A 17,501-nucleotide genomic window follows, 5' to 3' on the forward strand; every position below is an offset into this window, starting at 1 on the left:
TTTGCCTTGGTGCCTCACATGACCATGCATCCTGTTCCATCTGTCAGACTTTTACACCTAAAACTTTGCATTTTCTTTTTTGTCTCTGTATCTTGAGAATTAGCGACTTAAACTTTTTGGAAAGGATATGATGGAAGGAACTTCCCGTCCCGAGCACTAGACAGATGGGGTAAAAAAGTATACACCTCAGCTACTCTTGCTATCAGGACACTAAATTGTCAGTTCCATATGCTAAAATTTCAGTAACATACCCTGGAACTCTTCAAACAGAATGTCATCCTTTCCTGCTTTGGCAGAATCTAAAGACTTACAAGAGTTAATGCAGTCTGCAAGTCAAGTAACTAACACCTGCACTGTGATTTTGATGCCCTAGAAGCTTGTTGCAGGGCAGTCACTGGATCTGTCATTAGAAGGCATGTGTGGCTTAAGGAACAGCCCCTGCCAGACCATGTCAAATCTAAATTGTTGGATGCCCCCTTGTACAAAGACAACTTATTTGGCACTAAGGCAAAAGAGGTCTTAAAAAAGATGGAAGAAAAAGCAAAATCTATGCAAACAGCTAATGATTTCTTACAGGTCCAGCCGGCATTGTCCCACCAAACACTGGTCCTTTCCTGCTTCCTCTAAGCCAGTCCAGCCTAGGCCTTGGGGAGCCAGACAGAAGCCACAGTGATCTAAGCAGTGGACTACCTCCACTAAAAAAACAGGGAGTGCTAAGATATATCCCCTTATGGTAAGAACTGATAATGACTCACCTCCTCCACCACCCCCTCCCCCTGTCCACCTTCACTTACCCCTAGGAAGAAAACTCTCCTTTCACACAAGCACCTGGGCCACCATTATCAACGACCACTGGGTTCTGAACATAGTGTCTCAGGGATAGAAATTTTCCTTCCACACATCCAACTCCAGAAGGGTTCCCAGATCTACCGCCAAACCAGTGGCCAGAGGCTCAAAAGCAAATCCTTTCCCTGCTTTCTATGAGGGCAGTAGAGCATGCTTCTGCAGAACAGATAGGCCATGGTTTTTACTCCAGGGTTTTTCTGGTACCCAGAAAAGAAGGCACCTGGTGCCCCATCCTCGATCTATCCATTCTAAACACCTTCCTGGTGATCACAAAATTCGAAATGCTCACCCTCCAGCAACTGCTACCCATGCTGTCCAAGTACACTTGGCTAGCCACCCTAGATCTATAAGAGGCCTACCTCCACATTCCTATCAGGGAGTCATGCAGGAAATGTCTCTGTTTCAGGGCAGGATCTCAACACTTCCAGTTTTCTGCACTTCCATTTGGCTTATCTACTGCTCCCAGAGTTTTCACAAAATGTCTGGCTCCGGCCATTGCCTTTTGCAGACAACGAAAATAAATCCAAACAGGTGCCCACCCAAAGGATTATCTTCCTGGGAGCAAGCCTGGACACAGCATCCCAGATGGCATTCCTTGCACCAGAAAAACAAATTTTCCTAACTGCCTACTTCTCTCAAGTAGCCACCAGGCCCCAGTTGTCTGCGAGGAAGGATCCTGCAAGCCCTGGGGTTCATGGCATCTTGCATACTACTCATTCCATATGCCAAACTGCTTATGAGGAATCTTCAGTGGTACTTAAAAAGCCTTTGGTGTCAACACACTCAAGACCTAGAAACTCTTATACCTATAATTCCTTGCCTCAGAAAAGAATTTCTTTGGTGGGCAACAGGATGCTCCCACAACAAGGGACTCCCTTTCTCACCACCCCCCGCCACCCAGACCCTCACCACAGAAGCATCAGACTATGCTTGGGGTGTACACCTGGACAGCAGGTGCATGCAGGGCCAATGGAGCCCACAGCAAATCCCTCTGCACATCACCCAAAAAGATGATGGCTGTCCAGCACGCCTTGATAGCTTTCAGACCCCTTCTCTCCCCAGGGGCTCTCCTGATCAAAACAGACAACACCAATGTAATGTGGCATATCAACAAGCAGGGAGGGACTCGCTCCTACCCTCTGTGCAGGGTGGCCATGACCCTTTAGTACACAGCCTCTTCCATGCAGCTGCACCTGTTAGCATAATTTTTACCAGGCTCTCAACTCCCTGGCAGACCCATTAAGCAGAAATCTCCTGGACCCACACAAGTGGCAGTTCAACAGAAGAACCTTTACCCTAATAACTCAGAAATGGGGCACCCCGAAGGTTGACCTCTTTGCCTCTCCCACCAACCATCAGCTCAGCAAATTATGCATCAGGGAGCATCACTGCATGGCTTGGAAAGTGGATGCCCTGTCCTTCCCCTGGGTCAATCTATCGGTCTATGCCTTTCTTCCACCTCTCATCCCCAGGGTACTGCTCAAAATAAAGGAGGAAAAACTGAGGACAATTCTTATAGCTCCAGACTGGCCTCACCAGCACTGTTACCCCTTGCTGCGCAGCCTGTCCCCCACTGCCAACATGGCATCTTCCTCAGATTCCAAACATGAATGACCCAGAGGGAAGGGGAATTCATGCATCCACAATTGCAGACACTCAGTTTGGCAACTTGGCTTATTCCCTAACCCAGGATCAATCTGCCAACCTCAGTAAACCGGTTCTGGATGTTATCTGTGAGACCAGATGCCCTAGCACTAGAAAGTCTTATGCTGACAAATGGAAAAGGTTCTGCCCCAGGATCCAGGCTAAGGGAGCCAGTAAGGCACAGCCTTCCCTCCCTCTCTAGCTGAACTACTACACAGTGGCCTCTCATTCTCCTCTATAAAAATTCATGCCTCTGCTATTTCTGCTCATTTCCCCACTTGAGTCCCTTTTCTCACACCCTTTGATCAAACAGTTCCTAAGAGGGGCTAGCAACTTGAGGCCATCCAGACCGGCACCAACCCCAGCATGGGACCTTAACTTTGTATTAGAAAAGCTCACCCTGCTCCCTTTTGAACCATCTTCTTCTGCAGAGCTAAACATTCTCTCCTGGAAGACAACATTCCTTCTGGCTATCACTTCAGCCAGAAGAGTCTTGAAGCTCCAAGTGCTCACGGCTGTGGAACCCTTCATCGTCTTCATGCTGACAGGGTATCCCTCAGAACTAACCCATCCTTCATGCCCAAGGTGGTGTCCAGTGTGGCTCTCAACCAATCCATTCATTTGCCCACCATTTTTCCTAATCCCCAGAACAAGGGGGAAAGGATTCTGCACACTCTAGGAGTGCAAAGACAGCTCATATTCTATCTAGACAGGACTAAATTATTCAGTAAGTCTGACCAATTGCTGCTTAGCTTTGCTACAGGGGCAGAAGTAAAAGCTATCTCCAAACCATTTCCAAATGGATAGCACACTGCATCCATTTCTGCTACAAACAACATGGAAAGCCTCCCCCCAAGGGGGTCAGGGCTCACTCCACCAGAGCAGCCCCCACCTCTGCAGCTTTACTCAGAGGAGTCCCTACCAGGGACATCCTGGAGGCTGTCACCTGAACATCTGTTCACACTTTTACCAAACATTACCACCTGCCTCTCTTCTCCAAATCCAGGACAGGGTTTGCCTCTGCTGTCTTGCAGAGTATCCTAGCCAGTCCCTAGTTTCCTTGACTGCCTCCACCAATTTCTTCAGCTCTGGGAATCAACCCAAATGTGATGACTGCAACAGTGAAACACGAAGAGCATACTGCAGTTGTGTACACTTACCATAAATGTAGATGGTCGAGTGTATTCACTGTTGAAGTCCTGGTTTCCCCTCCCTCCATCCCCCTTTCTTCTCTTTCATTACAAGGGACATATTGGTATTTACTTTCTACTAGTGAGGTTCTTCCACTAGAACCTGGCCTCCTACTTTGAGGCTCCTGACAGGTTAGAGCAAGAAAAACTGATGTAATGGCGTCGGCTGCCTTACTTTATACTACTGAAGACCTGACTTCCGTCCTGAAGCGACAGCAACTGACGCAGAAATACTAAACCTCTGGTATTCGTGCTGGTCGAGGGCTACCCCGGCAGGGATAACCCAAATGTGATGACTGCAACAGTGAATGCACTCTAACATCTAGATTTATGGTAAATGTACACAACTGTACTTTCCTCCTCCCTGGGATCTTAATTTAGTTTTGGAGCAATTGACTTTTGCTCCTTTTGAGCCTGTGGTGTCAGCTTCCTTGCAGCATCGCTGTTGGAAGACTGTTCTTTTGTTAGCCCTTCTGTCTGCCAGACAGATGTGAGCTTCAAACCCTTATGGCTTGTCCTCCTCTTTTGGTGTTTCATGAGGACAGGTTGCCCTTGTGCACTAATCCTTCTTTTATGCTCAAGGTGGTGAATGAGTTGTCCCTTAATCAGTCTATTAATTTGCCCACTTTTTCCCTTCTCTGCAATCTGCCAGTGGGAAGGTGTTGCACATGTTTGATGTGCACAGACAACGCAGATACTATTAGGAAGTCTGATCAGCTCTTTTCTTTTCATCCCAGGTCCTTAAGGTTAGCCGTTTCCAAGCAGACTATTTCTTCTTGGATTTCAAAAGCTATTTTTTTCTGTTCTTTTCATGGTAGCAGCTTTCCTTATTCTACTATGGCTGTGGCTTCTTCTGGTGCATTTTTCAAGGGTTTGGATACTAACTGTATTCTTGAGCCAGCTTACCCGAACTTTTGTGCATACATTTACCAAGCACTACAAGTTTGATGGAATCTTCAGAGCTAGAGCTGCTTTTGCTAGGGCCATTCTTCATGACTTCCTAGAAGGCTCTGCTGGTTTTTCCTCCTCCCAAGTTTCTTCCTGAGCTTTGGCACACTCTGTATTGTAAGGAATACTGCAACAGTGAAATGGAAAGACATAGTACAGTTGTGTAAAATCTTGCCATAGTGGTAGATGTCCTCTACTGTTGCGGTATTCACCCCCCCCAGTCCATTTGTCTTCTGGATGTACTTGTTACCTCTTTTGTTTTTCCTTGGACTGGCGTTCCTACTGGGGCTTTCAGTTCTGATGTTGGTACATCTGGATGTCACTTTTATGCCCTATGCTACAGGAGGAGGAGCATAAATGTGACGTACAGCATACCTTAAAACAACCTAAGGCTTTAGTATACTGGCCGGATATGTCCTAGGCGGGAAATCCCTAATGTTATGAATATTGTAACAGTGAGGAGAAGGGCATCTGTACTGTCTTAAGCATCAGCTTTCATTGTTCATAATTTAACTTCCTGGGCAAGAAAACTCAAATTGGAGTGAGTGAATACCTGTCTTATAAGTGGCAACATACTGATGTCCCAGTGGGGAGGGCACACACCTTGCCTGGAGGAGGAACAGCGCAGAGCTGTAGAATTATGCCAGATGTCTGTCGTCCTGTGTGCAAGTCCCAGTAGTGAAGACTACTGTAACAGTGATGTACTCAAACATGGACTGTTTTGGTAAGTTCAAGCAGGCATACTTCCCTGCGCACATGTACATTTGCTTCTGTACATCTTTCTATAGTTATGCAGTGTGTACAAATATATTACATAGTCTGTGAATTTCATCACCTGCTTTTTCCAGTTCATTTTGGGGGGGGGGGGGGGTGAGGTGCAGGATTCTAACCAATTATTCTTGTAAAGAACATTTGCCACATTTGTGTGTGCCAAAGTTGTTTTGTGTGTGTATGCATGCACATTTGTGTCTAAATGTATGGGCACGTATATATGCATGTCTCTCTATACAATGTTACATCCCCCAGGGCATGGAAAAATAAATTTATTACTTCTCCCTACCTGAGAAGCAGAACATGTCACTTTATTTATCGGACGTAGGCAGCAGTTAACTAAACTTTTTGTGGTGCTGAGTGCATGCTGACTTGAAATCATGTAATTTGTAATCCTGGACATTGCTTTGTGATTTTCAGATTAAAGTGGTAAAATTTTCTTACATGTGGACGATTAACAACTTCAGTTTCTGCAGAGAAGAAATGGGAGAAGTCATCAAAAGTTCTACCTTCTCATCTGGAGCAAACGATAAACTTAAATGGTATGAGCTGTATTCATAAGCCTTTTAGGCTGTTGGAGGTGTTAATGCTGGAACTGGTATAAGGAATTTGTTTTAAGGAATGTGTTTTGTCTTAGAGCAGCACCAGAGCTGTACGTTTTTGCTGTAGTGTGGGTGTGCATGATGAAGTACTGTCATTTTTCAGGAGCGTACATATTGTCCATCTTTTGCTAAAGGAAATTTTTGCACAGTAGTAGTAGATGGTTAATTGGTAGGATGGTAAATATAGTGTGACATCTTTTGTCAGTTGCAGTGATAGTGAAAAAAAAACACTAGCAACATTTGCTTTCTATCTTTAAATAATATACAATTAATACTTTTTCTAACAGGTGTCTTCGAGTGAACCCCAAGGGTTTGGATGAAGAAAGTAAAGATTACTTGTCTCTCTATCTCTTACTTGTCAGCTGTCCAAAAAGTGAAGTCAGGGCGAAGTTTAAATTTTCTATTCTGAATGCAAAGGGTGAAGAAACTAAAGCAATGGGTATGTATCCCCTATCAGAGAGTCACAGTGGCATTTTCTGCCAAATCGTCAGGTACTTAAACAGACTAGGTATCGTAAGATCTGTTGTTGACAGTAGGGTTGTATTCCTTACCATTACTCTTTCCACCCGTTGCATGATGTCTCATTTAGCCTAATTACCAACAGTCACCTTTGTGTTGAGGCACTGTTGGCTGTAAAGCTCTCAAACACACACATCTGTTAAGGAACATTCATTGAAGTCAACTTTCATGTTTTGAGACTGCCCAGTAAAATTCCTGAAGAAAATACTGGATTGCTACTATCCATTACTCTACCAATTATTTCTTGTAAATAAATAAACAAAAGTTGCTAATTGTTTCATACAGTTTGCCAAGGTCATTTGCATAGCTATTTTTCTCACATTGATGTACATAGATATTAGGAGAATTACGGAGTATTTTATATAGAGAGGAAATCCAAATAAGAATTTGAATAGGATGTTTGTGTTATTTTTGGATTGCCAGATTTACTTCCAGCTGTTGCTTTGCTTCACTGTAGTTCAGAACTTTTGTAGTTAGGAAAGTATGAGATTGTGGTGTCCCGAATGGTAGGTTTAAGGGTCAAGTTTAGTAACCGTGATGATTCTGGTTCTGAATATTTTTCAGTTTTAAAAAAAAATTCAAGTTTATTATGTAACACAAAGTCAGAAGATATAGTATGAGACTTCAGACTGTTAAAGCTTTAAGAACTTTAAAATGATATTTTATGAGAATTTGTATTAGTTACATTCATTAGCAGTATGTAAATAGTGAAATACTCTGTATCATAGCAGTGTAGCGCTGCTGCTGTTGCAGATGACAGATACTCATCTTGCTGCTCATGTGAATTCTCTTATGTTGCCTGCCTTATGCCACATGTTAAAAGGGTCACTTTGTAAAGGAGGTCTGAATTTACTTAGCTTGCCAAGAGGTTATGCATTTGTTTATAGAGCAAAAACATTGTGGAGTTGACAACCTTCTTCTCTTTTCTTTTCTGTTTTTTATTTTGTGAATGATGAGTTTTCATCACAAGTAATCATCTTTTGGGTAGCTGGAAGGGAGGAAAAACTTGCTGAAAAGGTTATTGGTCTGCTAGTGCACCTAAATATATACTGCAGTCATTCATTCATAACAGAATGAATGAAAGGGATTTCTTTAAGCATCTTCTGCTTTTTTATTTCATGAATTTGAAGGGTAGTCCTACTCCGTCATAAAATTGGCTGCAAATTTTGATGGTGGGGAAGGGGGAGGGAAAAGTCCACTATAAATGCATAGTAGACGTGATTTATTTAGAATCTGTGAGTAATGCCATATTGCTGTGCTGCTTTTGGGTTATGTCAGCCAGGAAACAAACATATGTGGTTTGCTCTTGGTGATCTGATTGGAGTTGCACTGTGTTGGAAACAGTTCTACTTTACTTGTTGGCAGAACTTGAAGCTTTTGTGTGGAGAAAATGCTTGTTTTTTTCTCCTGATTTGCAGGATTAGTATCCTGATTTCAAGTCCATATTGTATTACTCAAAAAAGCAGTTTAAGTAACAGATTTTTTCAAAGTTTGAAACAGTATAGTGTGGTCAAAAGTTGTGGTGATTTACTAGTTTGCTAGCCTTAGAAATAAGTTTTTCACAAATTCTTACAGATAACTGGAATTTACTGACAGTGTTTAAAGAATAAAATAAAGGCACGCACATCAGTTAGTTGCATATGGCTTGCTTTTTCAGCGTCACCAAGTAGTTTTTGCTTTGTTGTGCAGCACCACCGTCAGGCATCCATTGACGGCCCTTGTTGACACTTTCATTTCTCCTTTAGGATGAGGTTCAGCCAGTTTGTTTCTCAGAGCGAGAGCCTGCATGCCATTTGTTTCTTGCTTGGGACTAGAACTCTTTCATTCAGTTTATTCCCCTTCAGCAGTGAGATTTAGAGGTTGCACTTTGTTTTTAAGAGGATCCTCTCTTGTCTGTGTTGATCTCTGCCCATGAAGGCTTGTACCATCTGCTTAAACCACAGTTTTGGAGGTGCCATATGTGTACCTGTGCCCTGGACATGCCCTCCTGATTTACATTTTGCATAAGCTATACTGACCCATTAGCTGTTACCATCAGTCTCTAAAGGTGTCGCAGGTGCAGCCTATCACTCCCGGTGCCACTGTTAGTCAAGCCCACATTGGCTGGGTCATAGTATGGGATTTATACCTCTGTTACAGGGCTGAGGTGCACTTGCTAGTTTGCTTGATGTGACAGGAATAGTGTTGCAGAAAGAAACTAAAATATTGGAAATTGAGTATTTAAGATGTCACTTGCCTATTGAAATGCTGAAAGGAAAACTACACCTTCTGCTACAGTTTAACTCAACCCTTAGGTTGCATTTCTTCCTACAGTATGGACCCAGTATTGTGTAAGTACCAGAACATGCTTGTACTTTTATTCCAAGGTAAGGAAATTCAGATTTTATAAAGGAAGACAAAGCCCAACCTTTTATGTTGTTTTGTAAGCTTAATTTCTCACATACTTTGCAGAGGAATTTGACTCTGTCTGCATTACATACCACAGAGAAGTCTGGAGTTTACTCTATCAGGTACTGCTGACAGTCCTATATGGGTATTTAGTCCTTTTGATGTCAGGAGCTGAACTGGTGCTGTAAAAAAAGAGGTGTTGATCTGTTTTCCACTACCTTTATTGCAGAGAGAGAGAAAACTTACACTGACTCACAGCTGCTTCCAATGTAGCATTGCCTCTCATAACAAAACAAAGTAATTAGATCAGTCAGTGGTTCAAAGGCAATTACCTCTGCTGACACATTTACATAAGCGCAGCACAGTATTGAAATGATATGCTTTAAACTTTAAATATTGGTTGTTTATAGTACTTTATGTATTATGATGACATACGTTTAGTATCAAAGCTGCCTGACGTAGGGAAAAGTCAGAAAGCATTTTTTGCCTTATAATTCTTACAAGTGTCAGCACATTTACCATTTAATTTCCATTCCCCTCAATAGGACAGAATTTTCCAAATCAGAACTTCTGTACAGGAAGTGAGACGGGTGACAATCCTGTCAACTAGGTGCACTGATACTGTGTATAAGAAGGTATTTTATACTTTCTTGTGACATCCTTCCAGAGGAGTATGCATATATGGTGCACAGATCCATGGGAAAAGACATCCACTGACTTTGAGTCAGTCGTTACACAGGTGGAGTGCATGAGCATTTTCAAATCAACAAAGGAGATGTAACCATTGATGGCAGTCATGTTATACACCTGAATTTGCTTTAGCATACATGTGCTGTGTGCCCTTTTATTAAAACATTAAGAAAGGGAAATCAGAAGTACTTCAACGATCTTTCTATCTATTTATATATAAAGAATGTGTAACACACATCTTGTATTTATAAAAATGTGTGTGTGCATATATTATAGAAATAGATTGTATGCCTGTGTGCGTCTGTTACGCACCCATACACATATACAACTAGTAACATTTCATCTCCCAGTTTGCAGTTAAGTAACTTTTTATGTGAAAAAAATATCTTCAAAGTGTCTGTATTGTACACTGCAACCAACAAAACTGTTAATTTGGTGTAAATGACTCCCTTTTAATGTATGTGTATTGCACAGTGCAGTTAATTTGTTTTTAATCCTGAGACAACTGTTACATAAATGCTTTTGTATGTTTTTGCAGTGTTATAATAATTTTGTATATATAACCATGCAACTTTTCTTCATGGGTAGCCAGTGAAAAGGGGTTTTATTTCCCAAGTAGATATTCTTAGTAAACAAATATAAGTATGTAAGTAAATAAACAATGGGAATGATGAGGCTGAAGCTCCAGACACACATGTATGAAATGAGTCCTGCCGTTTGTGTTTCCACTTTAGTCTGAAATTATATGCTATTGTAATACTAGCTAGGTCACTTATTTTCAGCTCCATATGCAGTAGACGCACAATCCAACTGAGTACAGGTAAGGCAGAGTATAGCTAAACTACCAAGCAAAATGAGAGTGAAATACTGACGCAAGAAAACCAAACATTCCATTTATTGTTAATCAGTTTATTAACCTTTGGGTCCTTGCCTGTGGCATTCATGCATTACAGGTGTAAATCTGGTAAGCAGCACTACATGTGGAAAACAGTTGACATATGAAATGAATGAGAAGACTAAATGCACAACACAAAGAGCAGACAAGATGTGGCTGAATTGTATGAAAGATGGGAGTCAAGGTGATGCAGCAGTTCCTATGCAACACTCGGCAAAACAGGAGAAAATGGGCTTGACAAAGTACAGTGCAATGATTCTTAAAACTGTTGTGTGTTATCAACATATACTTCCTAAGGCTGTGCAATAGAGGAGAAAAGAGATGAGCAGAAATTACTGAATTTGTGTTGTTCCTTTTTAACATTGTACAAGGGAAAATACAGACATGTAACATATTGTGAATTGGAGCATCTTTGACAGCCATGTTCTTTTTGTCTAATTGGCATTGCCTGTGGGTCATACTGGTCACCAAACCATTGTACCTAAAGTGCTTAGTGTAGCAGTGCTGATGTATGCTTTCCAAGAAAGTACGAGTCAGCTGTGTTACACAATACCAAGAAATTCCATTTGAATAAATAATACACGTGCATAAAATATGGGCAGCCATCTGTTTTTCATCAAGTTATGGCCAACCTTATTTTCTTCAAATTGTGCTGATTAAGGTAAAAAAAAAATACAGCACATGTTAAGATGTGTCAGATAGAAAGAAGCCATGTAGTGGGCCATAAAAACATAGACATGTTATAGTCCAACAGTTGAGTAGTTTGCTACTGGGAATTTGGACTAGACTTCCAGCGGGTTGAGTGACATATTAGTGGGTGGTCCGTTCCCTGTTTAATAGTGGTAAGCATTGCTAAAGTAGCTGTGCACATCATTTCACATGACATGATTACAGAACTACTTGGCAGACAGTAACCTGGAGAAACTATGCAAAAGACAAACATATACACTCATGACAAATGTAAGAGTACTTGAGCAGGAGAATATCATAGATAATGTAATGTGGTCTAGTCAACTGTGGAAAATGGGCTGAAAATGGAATGGAGCCGGAAAGGAAATGTTTGCTACATTAAACACATCACCACTGCAGTTATGACTGGGAATACAGAAAAAAAATTAACATGCAGTGAAGAAGGCATTTGTTGAAACCTACAGCCAGCATCGCTAACAGACTAAAGAAGCATAATGTAGAAACAGTACTGTGATATTTGTGTTTGCACTGAAAAAAAAGGAATACAGGGATAGGGGCATGTAGCGTTGGTTGTCTTAAGTGCATTAAAAAGATGATGAGGCTTGGGTGTTTAAGTAGTTTATTGAATACAAACACATCAAGCTGGATGGCAGGGACATTGATCTTAAATGAAGTGTCTAACTGACAGACGACATGCATGCATGCTGTCACTCTGGCTGCTCACTCAAAATGGCACCCTTGCTTGCTCAGTATGGCAATGCTTCTTAAAAGTATATCTCACACTGATCTATATCCTCCCTCTTTATTGAGCTGTCTAATATAGGGAGTCCCCAGGTTATAGACATCTGACATAAGGACAACCCATAGATGAGAATGGGCTGCTGCAATGCTGGAAATGACGTGAAACTAAATAAAAATCCTTAAAATTGCCCAAATCTTACCTTTAAAATGAAGAATTATGTTGTACTTTCCTTTTCGCAGTTTTCTTCGTTTGTGAAGCTGCTTACAAGTCTTGTTAGAACAATTACTTCCGCCTTCACGGAGAACAAGAGATCTGATTGGTTAAGATTGCTGTTGGTGATCTGATTGGTCAAGACTGCTGTCTTGTACAGTATTGAAGCAGTTACTACACTGTACAGTAGAATGGGCAAATGATATTGTGGCTCACTAGGGTCTAGATTACAGTAGGAGGTCTGGCAGAGGTCTGAAAGTTCAGGAAAGAGTGGAAAAAAAGTATGGGTGATGCCTTTAGTATAGAAATGTGAAGTGAAGCCTAAAAAGAGGTAAATTTAACATATTTGTAGGGAACGTTCTACAGTACTGTAGCCTATAAACAATAGTTACTGTACTTACAGTATTATGTTTAAGATTTTTTTTTATTTGGAAGCGTTTCTAAAGTGTTTTGTATGCAAAGAAATATAAAGTGAATACTAGACTGAGGCAAACATTTGACTAAGTGCCATTTAATAAGAACCATATGTACTTGTTTTGACTTGCATACAAATTTGACTTAAGGACAGACTAAAAAACTGATCTCGTCCTTTACCCGTGGACTGCCTGTATAAGCAGTGACATCTGAATAGACATGCAGTTATGCAGACACTAATAAAGAAAACAGCAGTCCTGTCCAGGTTGCTGTGTACGTAGAGCTAGGTTTTGAGATGCAACTTGAACTTGTAACATAATAGTTAGGACTGGGTTTAGCAACAGGGATTATCCCTGGGAAATGTTCTGTGGTGGGACTGTCAGGAATTTTCTCAGGAACAGGGATTGCTATTAGAATGTCCTCTGAAGCACGAATATTGGATAAGTCACTCTGAGAACTAGAGTCTTGGTCCAGGCAAGATGCTGTAACACTGGATGGTTCTTAATGTTTCACTGTTGCAGTCATCACACTTGGGTTATCTGCCTGCAGGTAGCCCTCAGTCAGCTCAAATACCAGAGTCTTGGGATTTCTACGTTGGATGGTGTAGCCTCTTCCATGATGTCAGGGGTATAAAACATGCAGCCGACACCATTACATCAACTTTTTTTGCTGCGTGGGAGCTCGAAGCAGAAGCAGTTGGCAAGTGCCAGTCAGCCATTACCTAAAATTTTCATTTTTCGAGTTTCAGACCTGAAGTCTTCTAAAGCTAAGTACCCCGTTGAGGATTCTTTTTTCTTGCTGTAACTGATGTCAGAAAAAATTGTCTTGCCTGTGGAAAGCAAATACCTCACGATGATTTTCATTCTTACTGCGTCACCTGTTTAGGCCCAGACCACGGCGTCCCTCGCTGTCGGTTTTGTGCCTTGTTTATTGCCAGAACTATTCGTCGTCAGGCTGTCTTTGTTGCTAAATTCTGTCACTCTCATTCTTCGTATTCTGAAATGGCTTCGGTAAGCCATCCGACTACTGATCTTCCAAAAACTACGTAAGGATAAAGGTAGAGACAGACCGCATAGGTCCAAAACTGCTGACAATGCTTCCATTAAGCTAGTCGCCAGTACTCAAGACGCCTTCGCAGTCCCTGATACCCACTTCTACAGATTCACAGGCCTCTGCTGAGACCCATTCGGAGCCCGGTATGCCGCAAGATGCTTCTTCGATTATGGAACCTGCAGATGTCTCTACCTTGGATGGGTCCTGAGCTGCTGTGCAGGCACCAGCTTCGGAGGGTGTATTCTGACCTTCCGGTGTTCGTATTAAACCGACTACTTTGTTTCAGACTAAAACTAAGTTTCTCAGGCCCAGAGTTCGCACTATGCCTAGAAAACAGACGACAAAAGCGCATGCTCAAGCTCCCGTGCCACAGAAACAAATGCTTAGAATGGCTGAAGACCTTATAACTCTAATTAGGGGAAGCCAGCCTTCCCCATCTAAAAGACAAAGAAATTATTTCCCTTCAGATTCAACCGACCATGACTCTGATCCCTCTGATTATCAGGACATACCCTTATCTATCTATGAGGATTCAGATGCAGAGGATTCCATTCCCTCTGCCTCCCCTCCAGAGGACTTTTCTTTTGGTGAAACCTTGCATACCTTAAGAGAGCATTTCCGCCGGGAATGCCAGGACTACCCACAGTCCAAAAAGAGACTCAGATAATTTTTAGACTTGCCTTAGCACAGGCCTCTAGCTATACCCCACTTTCCTGGATATTGTAGGTGAGGTTTTCATAGAATCAAGTCTTAGTCCTGATACTTTACCACCAGCTCCTAGAAAACCTGACAGGTACTACAGGTTACCTAACTCTCACAAATTTCTTTTTAAGAATCCCACTGTGGATCCAGAGACCATTTCCCAGGGACCAAAAGGTATTAAGGCTACTACAGCCAAATATCCTACCCCTACGGACAGGGATTCAAGGGCTTTGGACAGATGGGTCAAGAAGATATATACCTCTGCAACTCTTGCCATCAGGGCTTTAAATTGCCAGTTTCACATGTTGAAGTACCAGCAAGCATATTCATCATCTTTCGGCTGTTCCTGTTAGGGGTCGCCACAGCAGATCATCTGTTTCTATTTCTTCCTGTCCTCTGCATCTTGCTGTGTCACACCAACCACCTGCATGTCCCCTCTCTCACCACATCCATAAACCTTATCTTAGGCCTTCCTCTTTTCCTGTTACCTGGTAGCTTCATCCTTAGCATCTTTTTCCCAATATATTCAGCATCCCTCCTCAACACATGTCCAAACCAACGTAATCTTGCCTCTCTGGCTTTGTCTCCAAACCTTCCAACCTGGGCTTGACCCTCTTATATGCTTATTCCCAATCCTGTCCACCCTCGTCAAACCCAGTGCAAATCTTAACATCTTTAACTGCAACATCCAGCTCTAACTCCTGCCTTTTTGTCAGTGCCACTGTATCCAACGCAAATAATATAGCTGGTCTCACTACCTTCTTGTAGACCAGGAGTGTCCAACCCGCGGGCCGCATGCGGCCCTCAGAGCTCTTCCATGCGGCCCGCGACCCTTAAATTGAAATTTTATTTTTTTTCTGTGTGTTTTCACGTCCGCGTCCTTCAGGTGTTCTGCGCATGCACCACATTACTTTTTTCATGGTTTTTTTTATGCCAGCGTCTTTCAGCTGGTGTGCGCATGCGCCAAAGTACCATTCTGTCGTTTTTTTACATTTGCGGGAGAACAGTTGAAGGAAGGATTAAGATCGCGGCAAAGAACTGAGAGTGTGGAGGATTTATTTATTTACACTGACTACATCTCTTGCAGTAACAGGTAAGTTAAGCTATCTATTCTAAACTAAAGTATCATAAAAAAGCAGGTATTTCTTGGTGAAATAATTGATTATACACCGTGGCGAGGAAGGGGTTGTGAACAGTGTGTATGCATGGTTAGGGAGTGGATTATCATGTAATTTTAGGTCTTGTCATGTCTGATGCCACAGTGTTTCTTTATTTTGGCTATTGGTGCCTTCACTGTACCCCAAAGAAAATTATGTGATTTATTGAGAGAAAACTTTAACAAGCATTATTTCAGCACAGTAGTTTTGAAGCTATATATTGTTTGTTTAAAGAGGTCCATTGGCATAAACTTTATCTATTCTAAACCATTGTACCCTAACCTGGGAAAGAAAGGGCTGCGTGGATTAACTGTATTCAAAATTTCATGGTTGTTGCTGTTTGTTTTGCTGACACGATTACGGGCAGCAATATTTTTCATACAGATCGTTTATGGCAGACGGGGGTAGCAGTAAGGGTGCGGGGTCAGGGAACACGACTAGCTCAGTTAACAATCCTACTCTGACAACTCGAATCAAGAAACTGCTGGGTGCGGTACTTCCTCCGTCTGCGCCGGGGGTCGTGGCAGCAGCAATTGAAGAGAAACATCTGCAGAGGGGTGAGTAGCCTGTCTGGAGTAAACTGTCTCTCGGACTGTGTTGACCGCTCATCTCTGGCCGCATGACCAAGGAAAGTAACCTAAAGTAGCCAGTTTCTTCACCGCAGGATTCTTGTTCATCCTACTATGCGGAGATCAGCAGGATCATGATTTTTTGAAAGATGGCTCATGGCTGTACGCATTGTTTTAACTGTGCAAATTTTCCTTGTATGATAGTATTGCAGGGTCAGAGTATTGGGTCAGTGCAAAGAGCATTACAAGGCATGCTTCCTTAATTCCCAGTTGATGTTGAGCTTATGTTTAAGATAGAATAAAATACTTCATTCTTGTTATTCTTGTATAGACTTCTGTAGGTTAATAAGAAGTTAACACATTTGTGTTTCTGAAGCTTCAGTGTGCATCTGGTCCTGCACAGCTGTCACTTAAGTGACTTTAATTGGCTGGTTCTAGACTAGAGAATTTGCATTTTGACCTAAAGTGTGGCTTTCTTTGTGAATTAGGGATGATAAGAATTCTTTTCATGAAAATTGTTCACCAGTGTGTAGGAATGTAACTTGAGATTTACTGACATTAAAGTACAGTCCATGACTTCTATAGCTGCTTTTTGCATAATATTGACATAATTTTGTCTTTATTCAGGAACAGTAACTTGCACTTCATTATCCAGTTTGGACACTGCTCTCTTCATAAACACTGGGGACTGTGGCTGCTGCACTGCTGTATTGTTAGCTGTCTTAAATAAAATATTAAGTTATAATTCTGTTTTTGTGTGTTGGGTAGTGACCTCTCTGCTTGACTTCTTTACTTTTTTTTTTCTCCAGCTGTGGAGATTTTATATTACATAAAAAATCAACGGTTATGATGTGGATTTTTAGGTGAACTGCAGAAATATAGCAGACCGCTCCTAGTACTCCACCAATAGTTAATGTAATGTGCAACACATTTGAGTAAACCTATTCAGTGAATTGCCTGTACTAGATTGATGAAGGACATTTATTCTTGCTGGTCAAAGCACATCCTAATTTTTACCACAATTATCTTTCTTCTGTTGGGCAACTTATTGATGTTAGGATTCCACCAAGGTGGCTTATATTTTTGAGATTGTCCTGTGCCTCTTTTGGGTAGGTACAGCTGTTTCTGTATGGCTATTTATAAGATTATTTTGGGTTTTGTGAATAATTCTACATAGGCAGTGGGGTTCTCGTGGTTTGGAGACTTGGAGTTTTGCTGGCATCACTTAATAGTAGGAAATTCACCTTAGAATTCTTCTTAAAGGTTTTGGAGTTAGCTAGGATCCTGGGTTTTATTTTTTATTTCAAAGGCGGCGGATTTATGTTTTGACCTGATCAGAGATGACATTACAGTGAGGTGGTGTGAAATGTTCTCCGTAACAAGTATAAACTAACTAAATAAACTAAGTATTTATCCATAACTGAGGCTCGACTGGTACAATAGTATGTTTGGGGCTGCGCTGTTGACAAAC

At 41.7% G+C, this 17,501-nt stretch overlaps 1 protein-coding gene across 4 annotated transcripts in view; it reads left to right on the plus strand.

The window, feature by feature from the left end:
• The window catches only part of LOC122788129 (speckle-type POZ protein), a 1,772,079-nt gene that overhangs the window by 742,449 nt on the left and 1,012,129 nt on the right, over positions 1 to 17,501 (plus strand). For all 4 annotated transcript variants that reach the window (XM_044055071.1, XM_044055069.1, XM_044055068.1 and 1 more), the window contains 2 exons: positions 5,820 to 5,941; positions 6,289 to 6,440. In XM_044055071.1, coding sequence (XP_043911006.1) covers positions 5,820 to 5,941; positions 6,289 to 6,440 — 274 coding nt within the window. The remainder of the gene's footprint in view (positions 1 to 5,819; positions 5,942 to 6,288; positions 6,441 to 17,501) is intronic.

Source organism: Protopterus annectens, chromosome 13.part0 (genome assembly GCF_019279795.1).
Source record: "Protopterus annectens isolate FY-2018-M chromosome 13.part0, PAN1.0, whole genome shotgun sequence".
Lineage (NCBI taxonomy): Eukaryota > Metazoa > Chordata > Ceratodontiformes > Protopteridae > Protopterus > Protopterus annectens.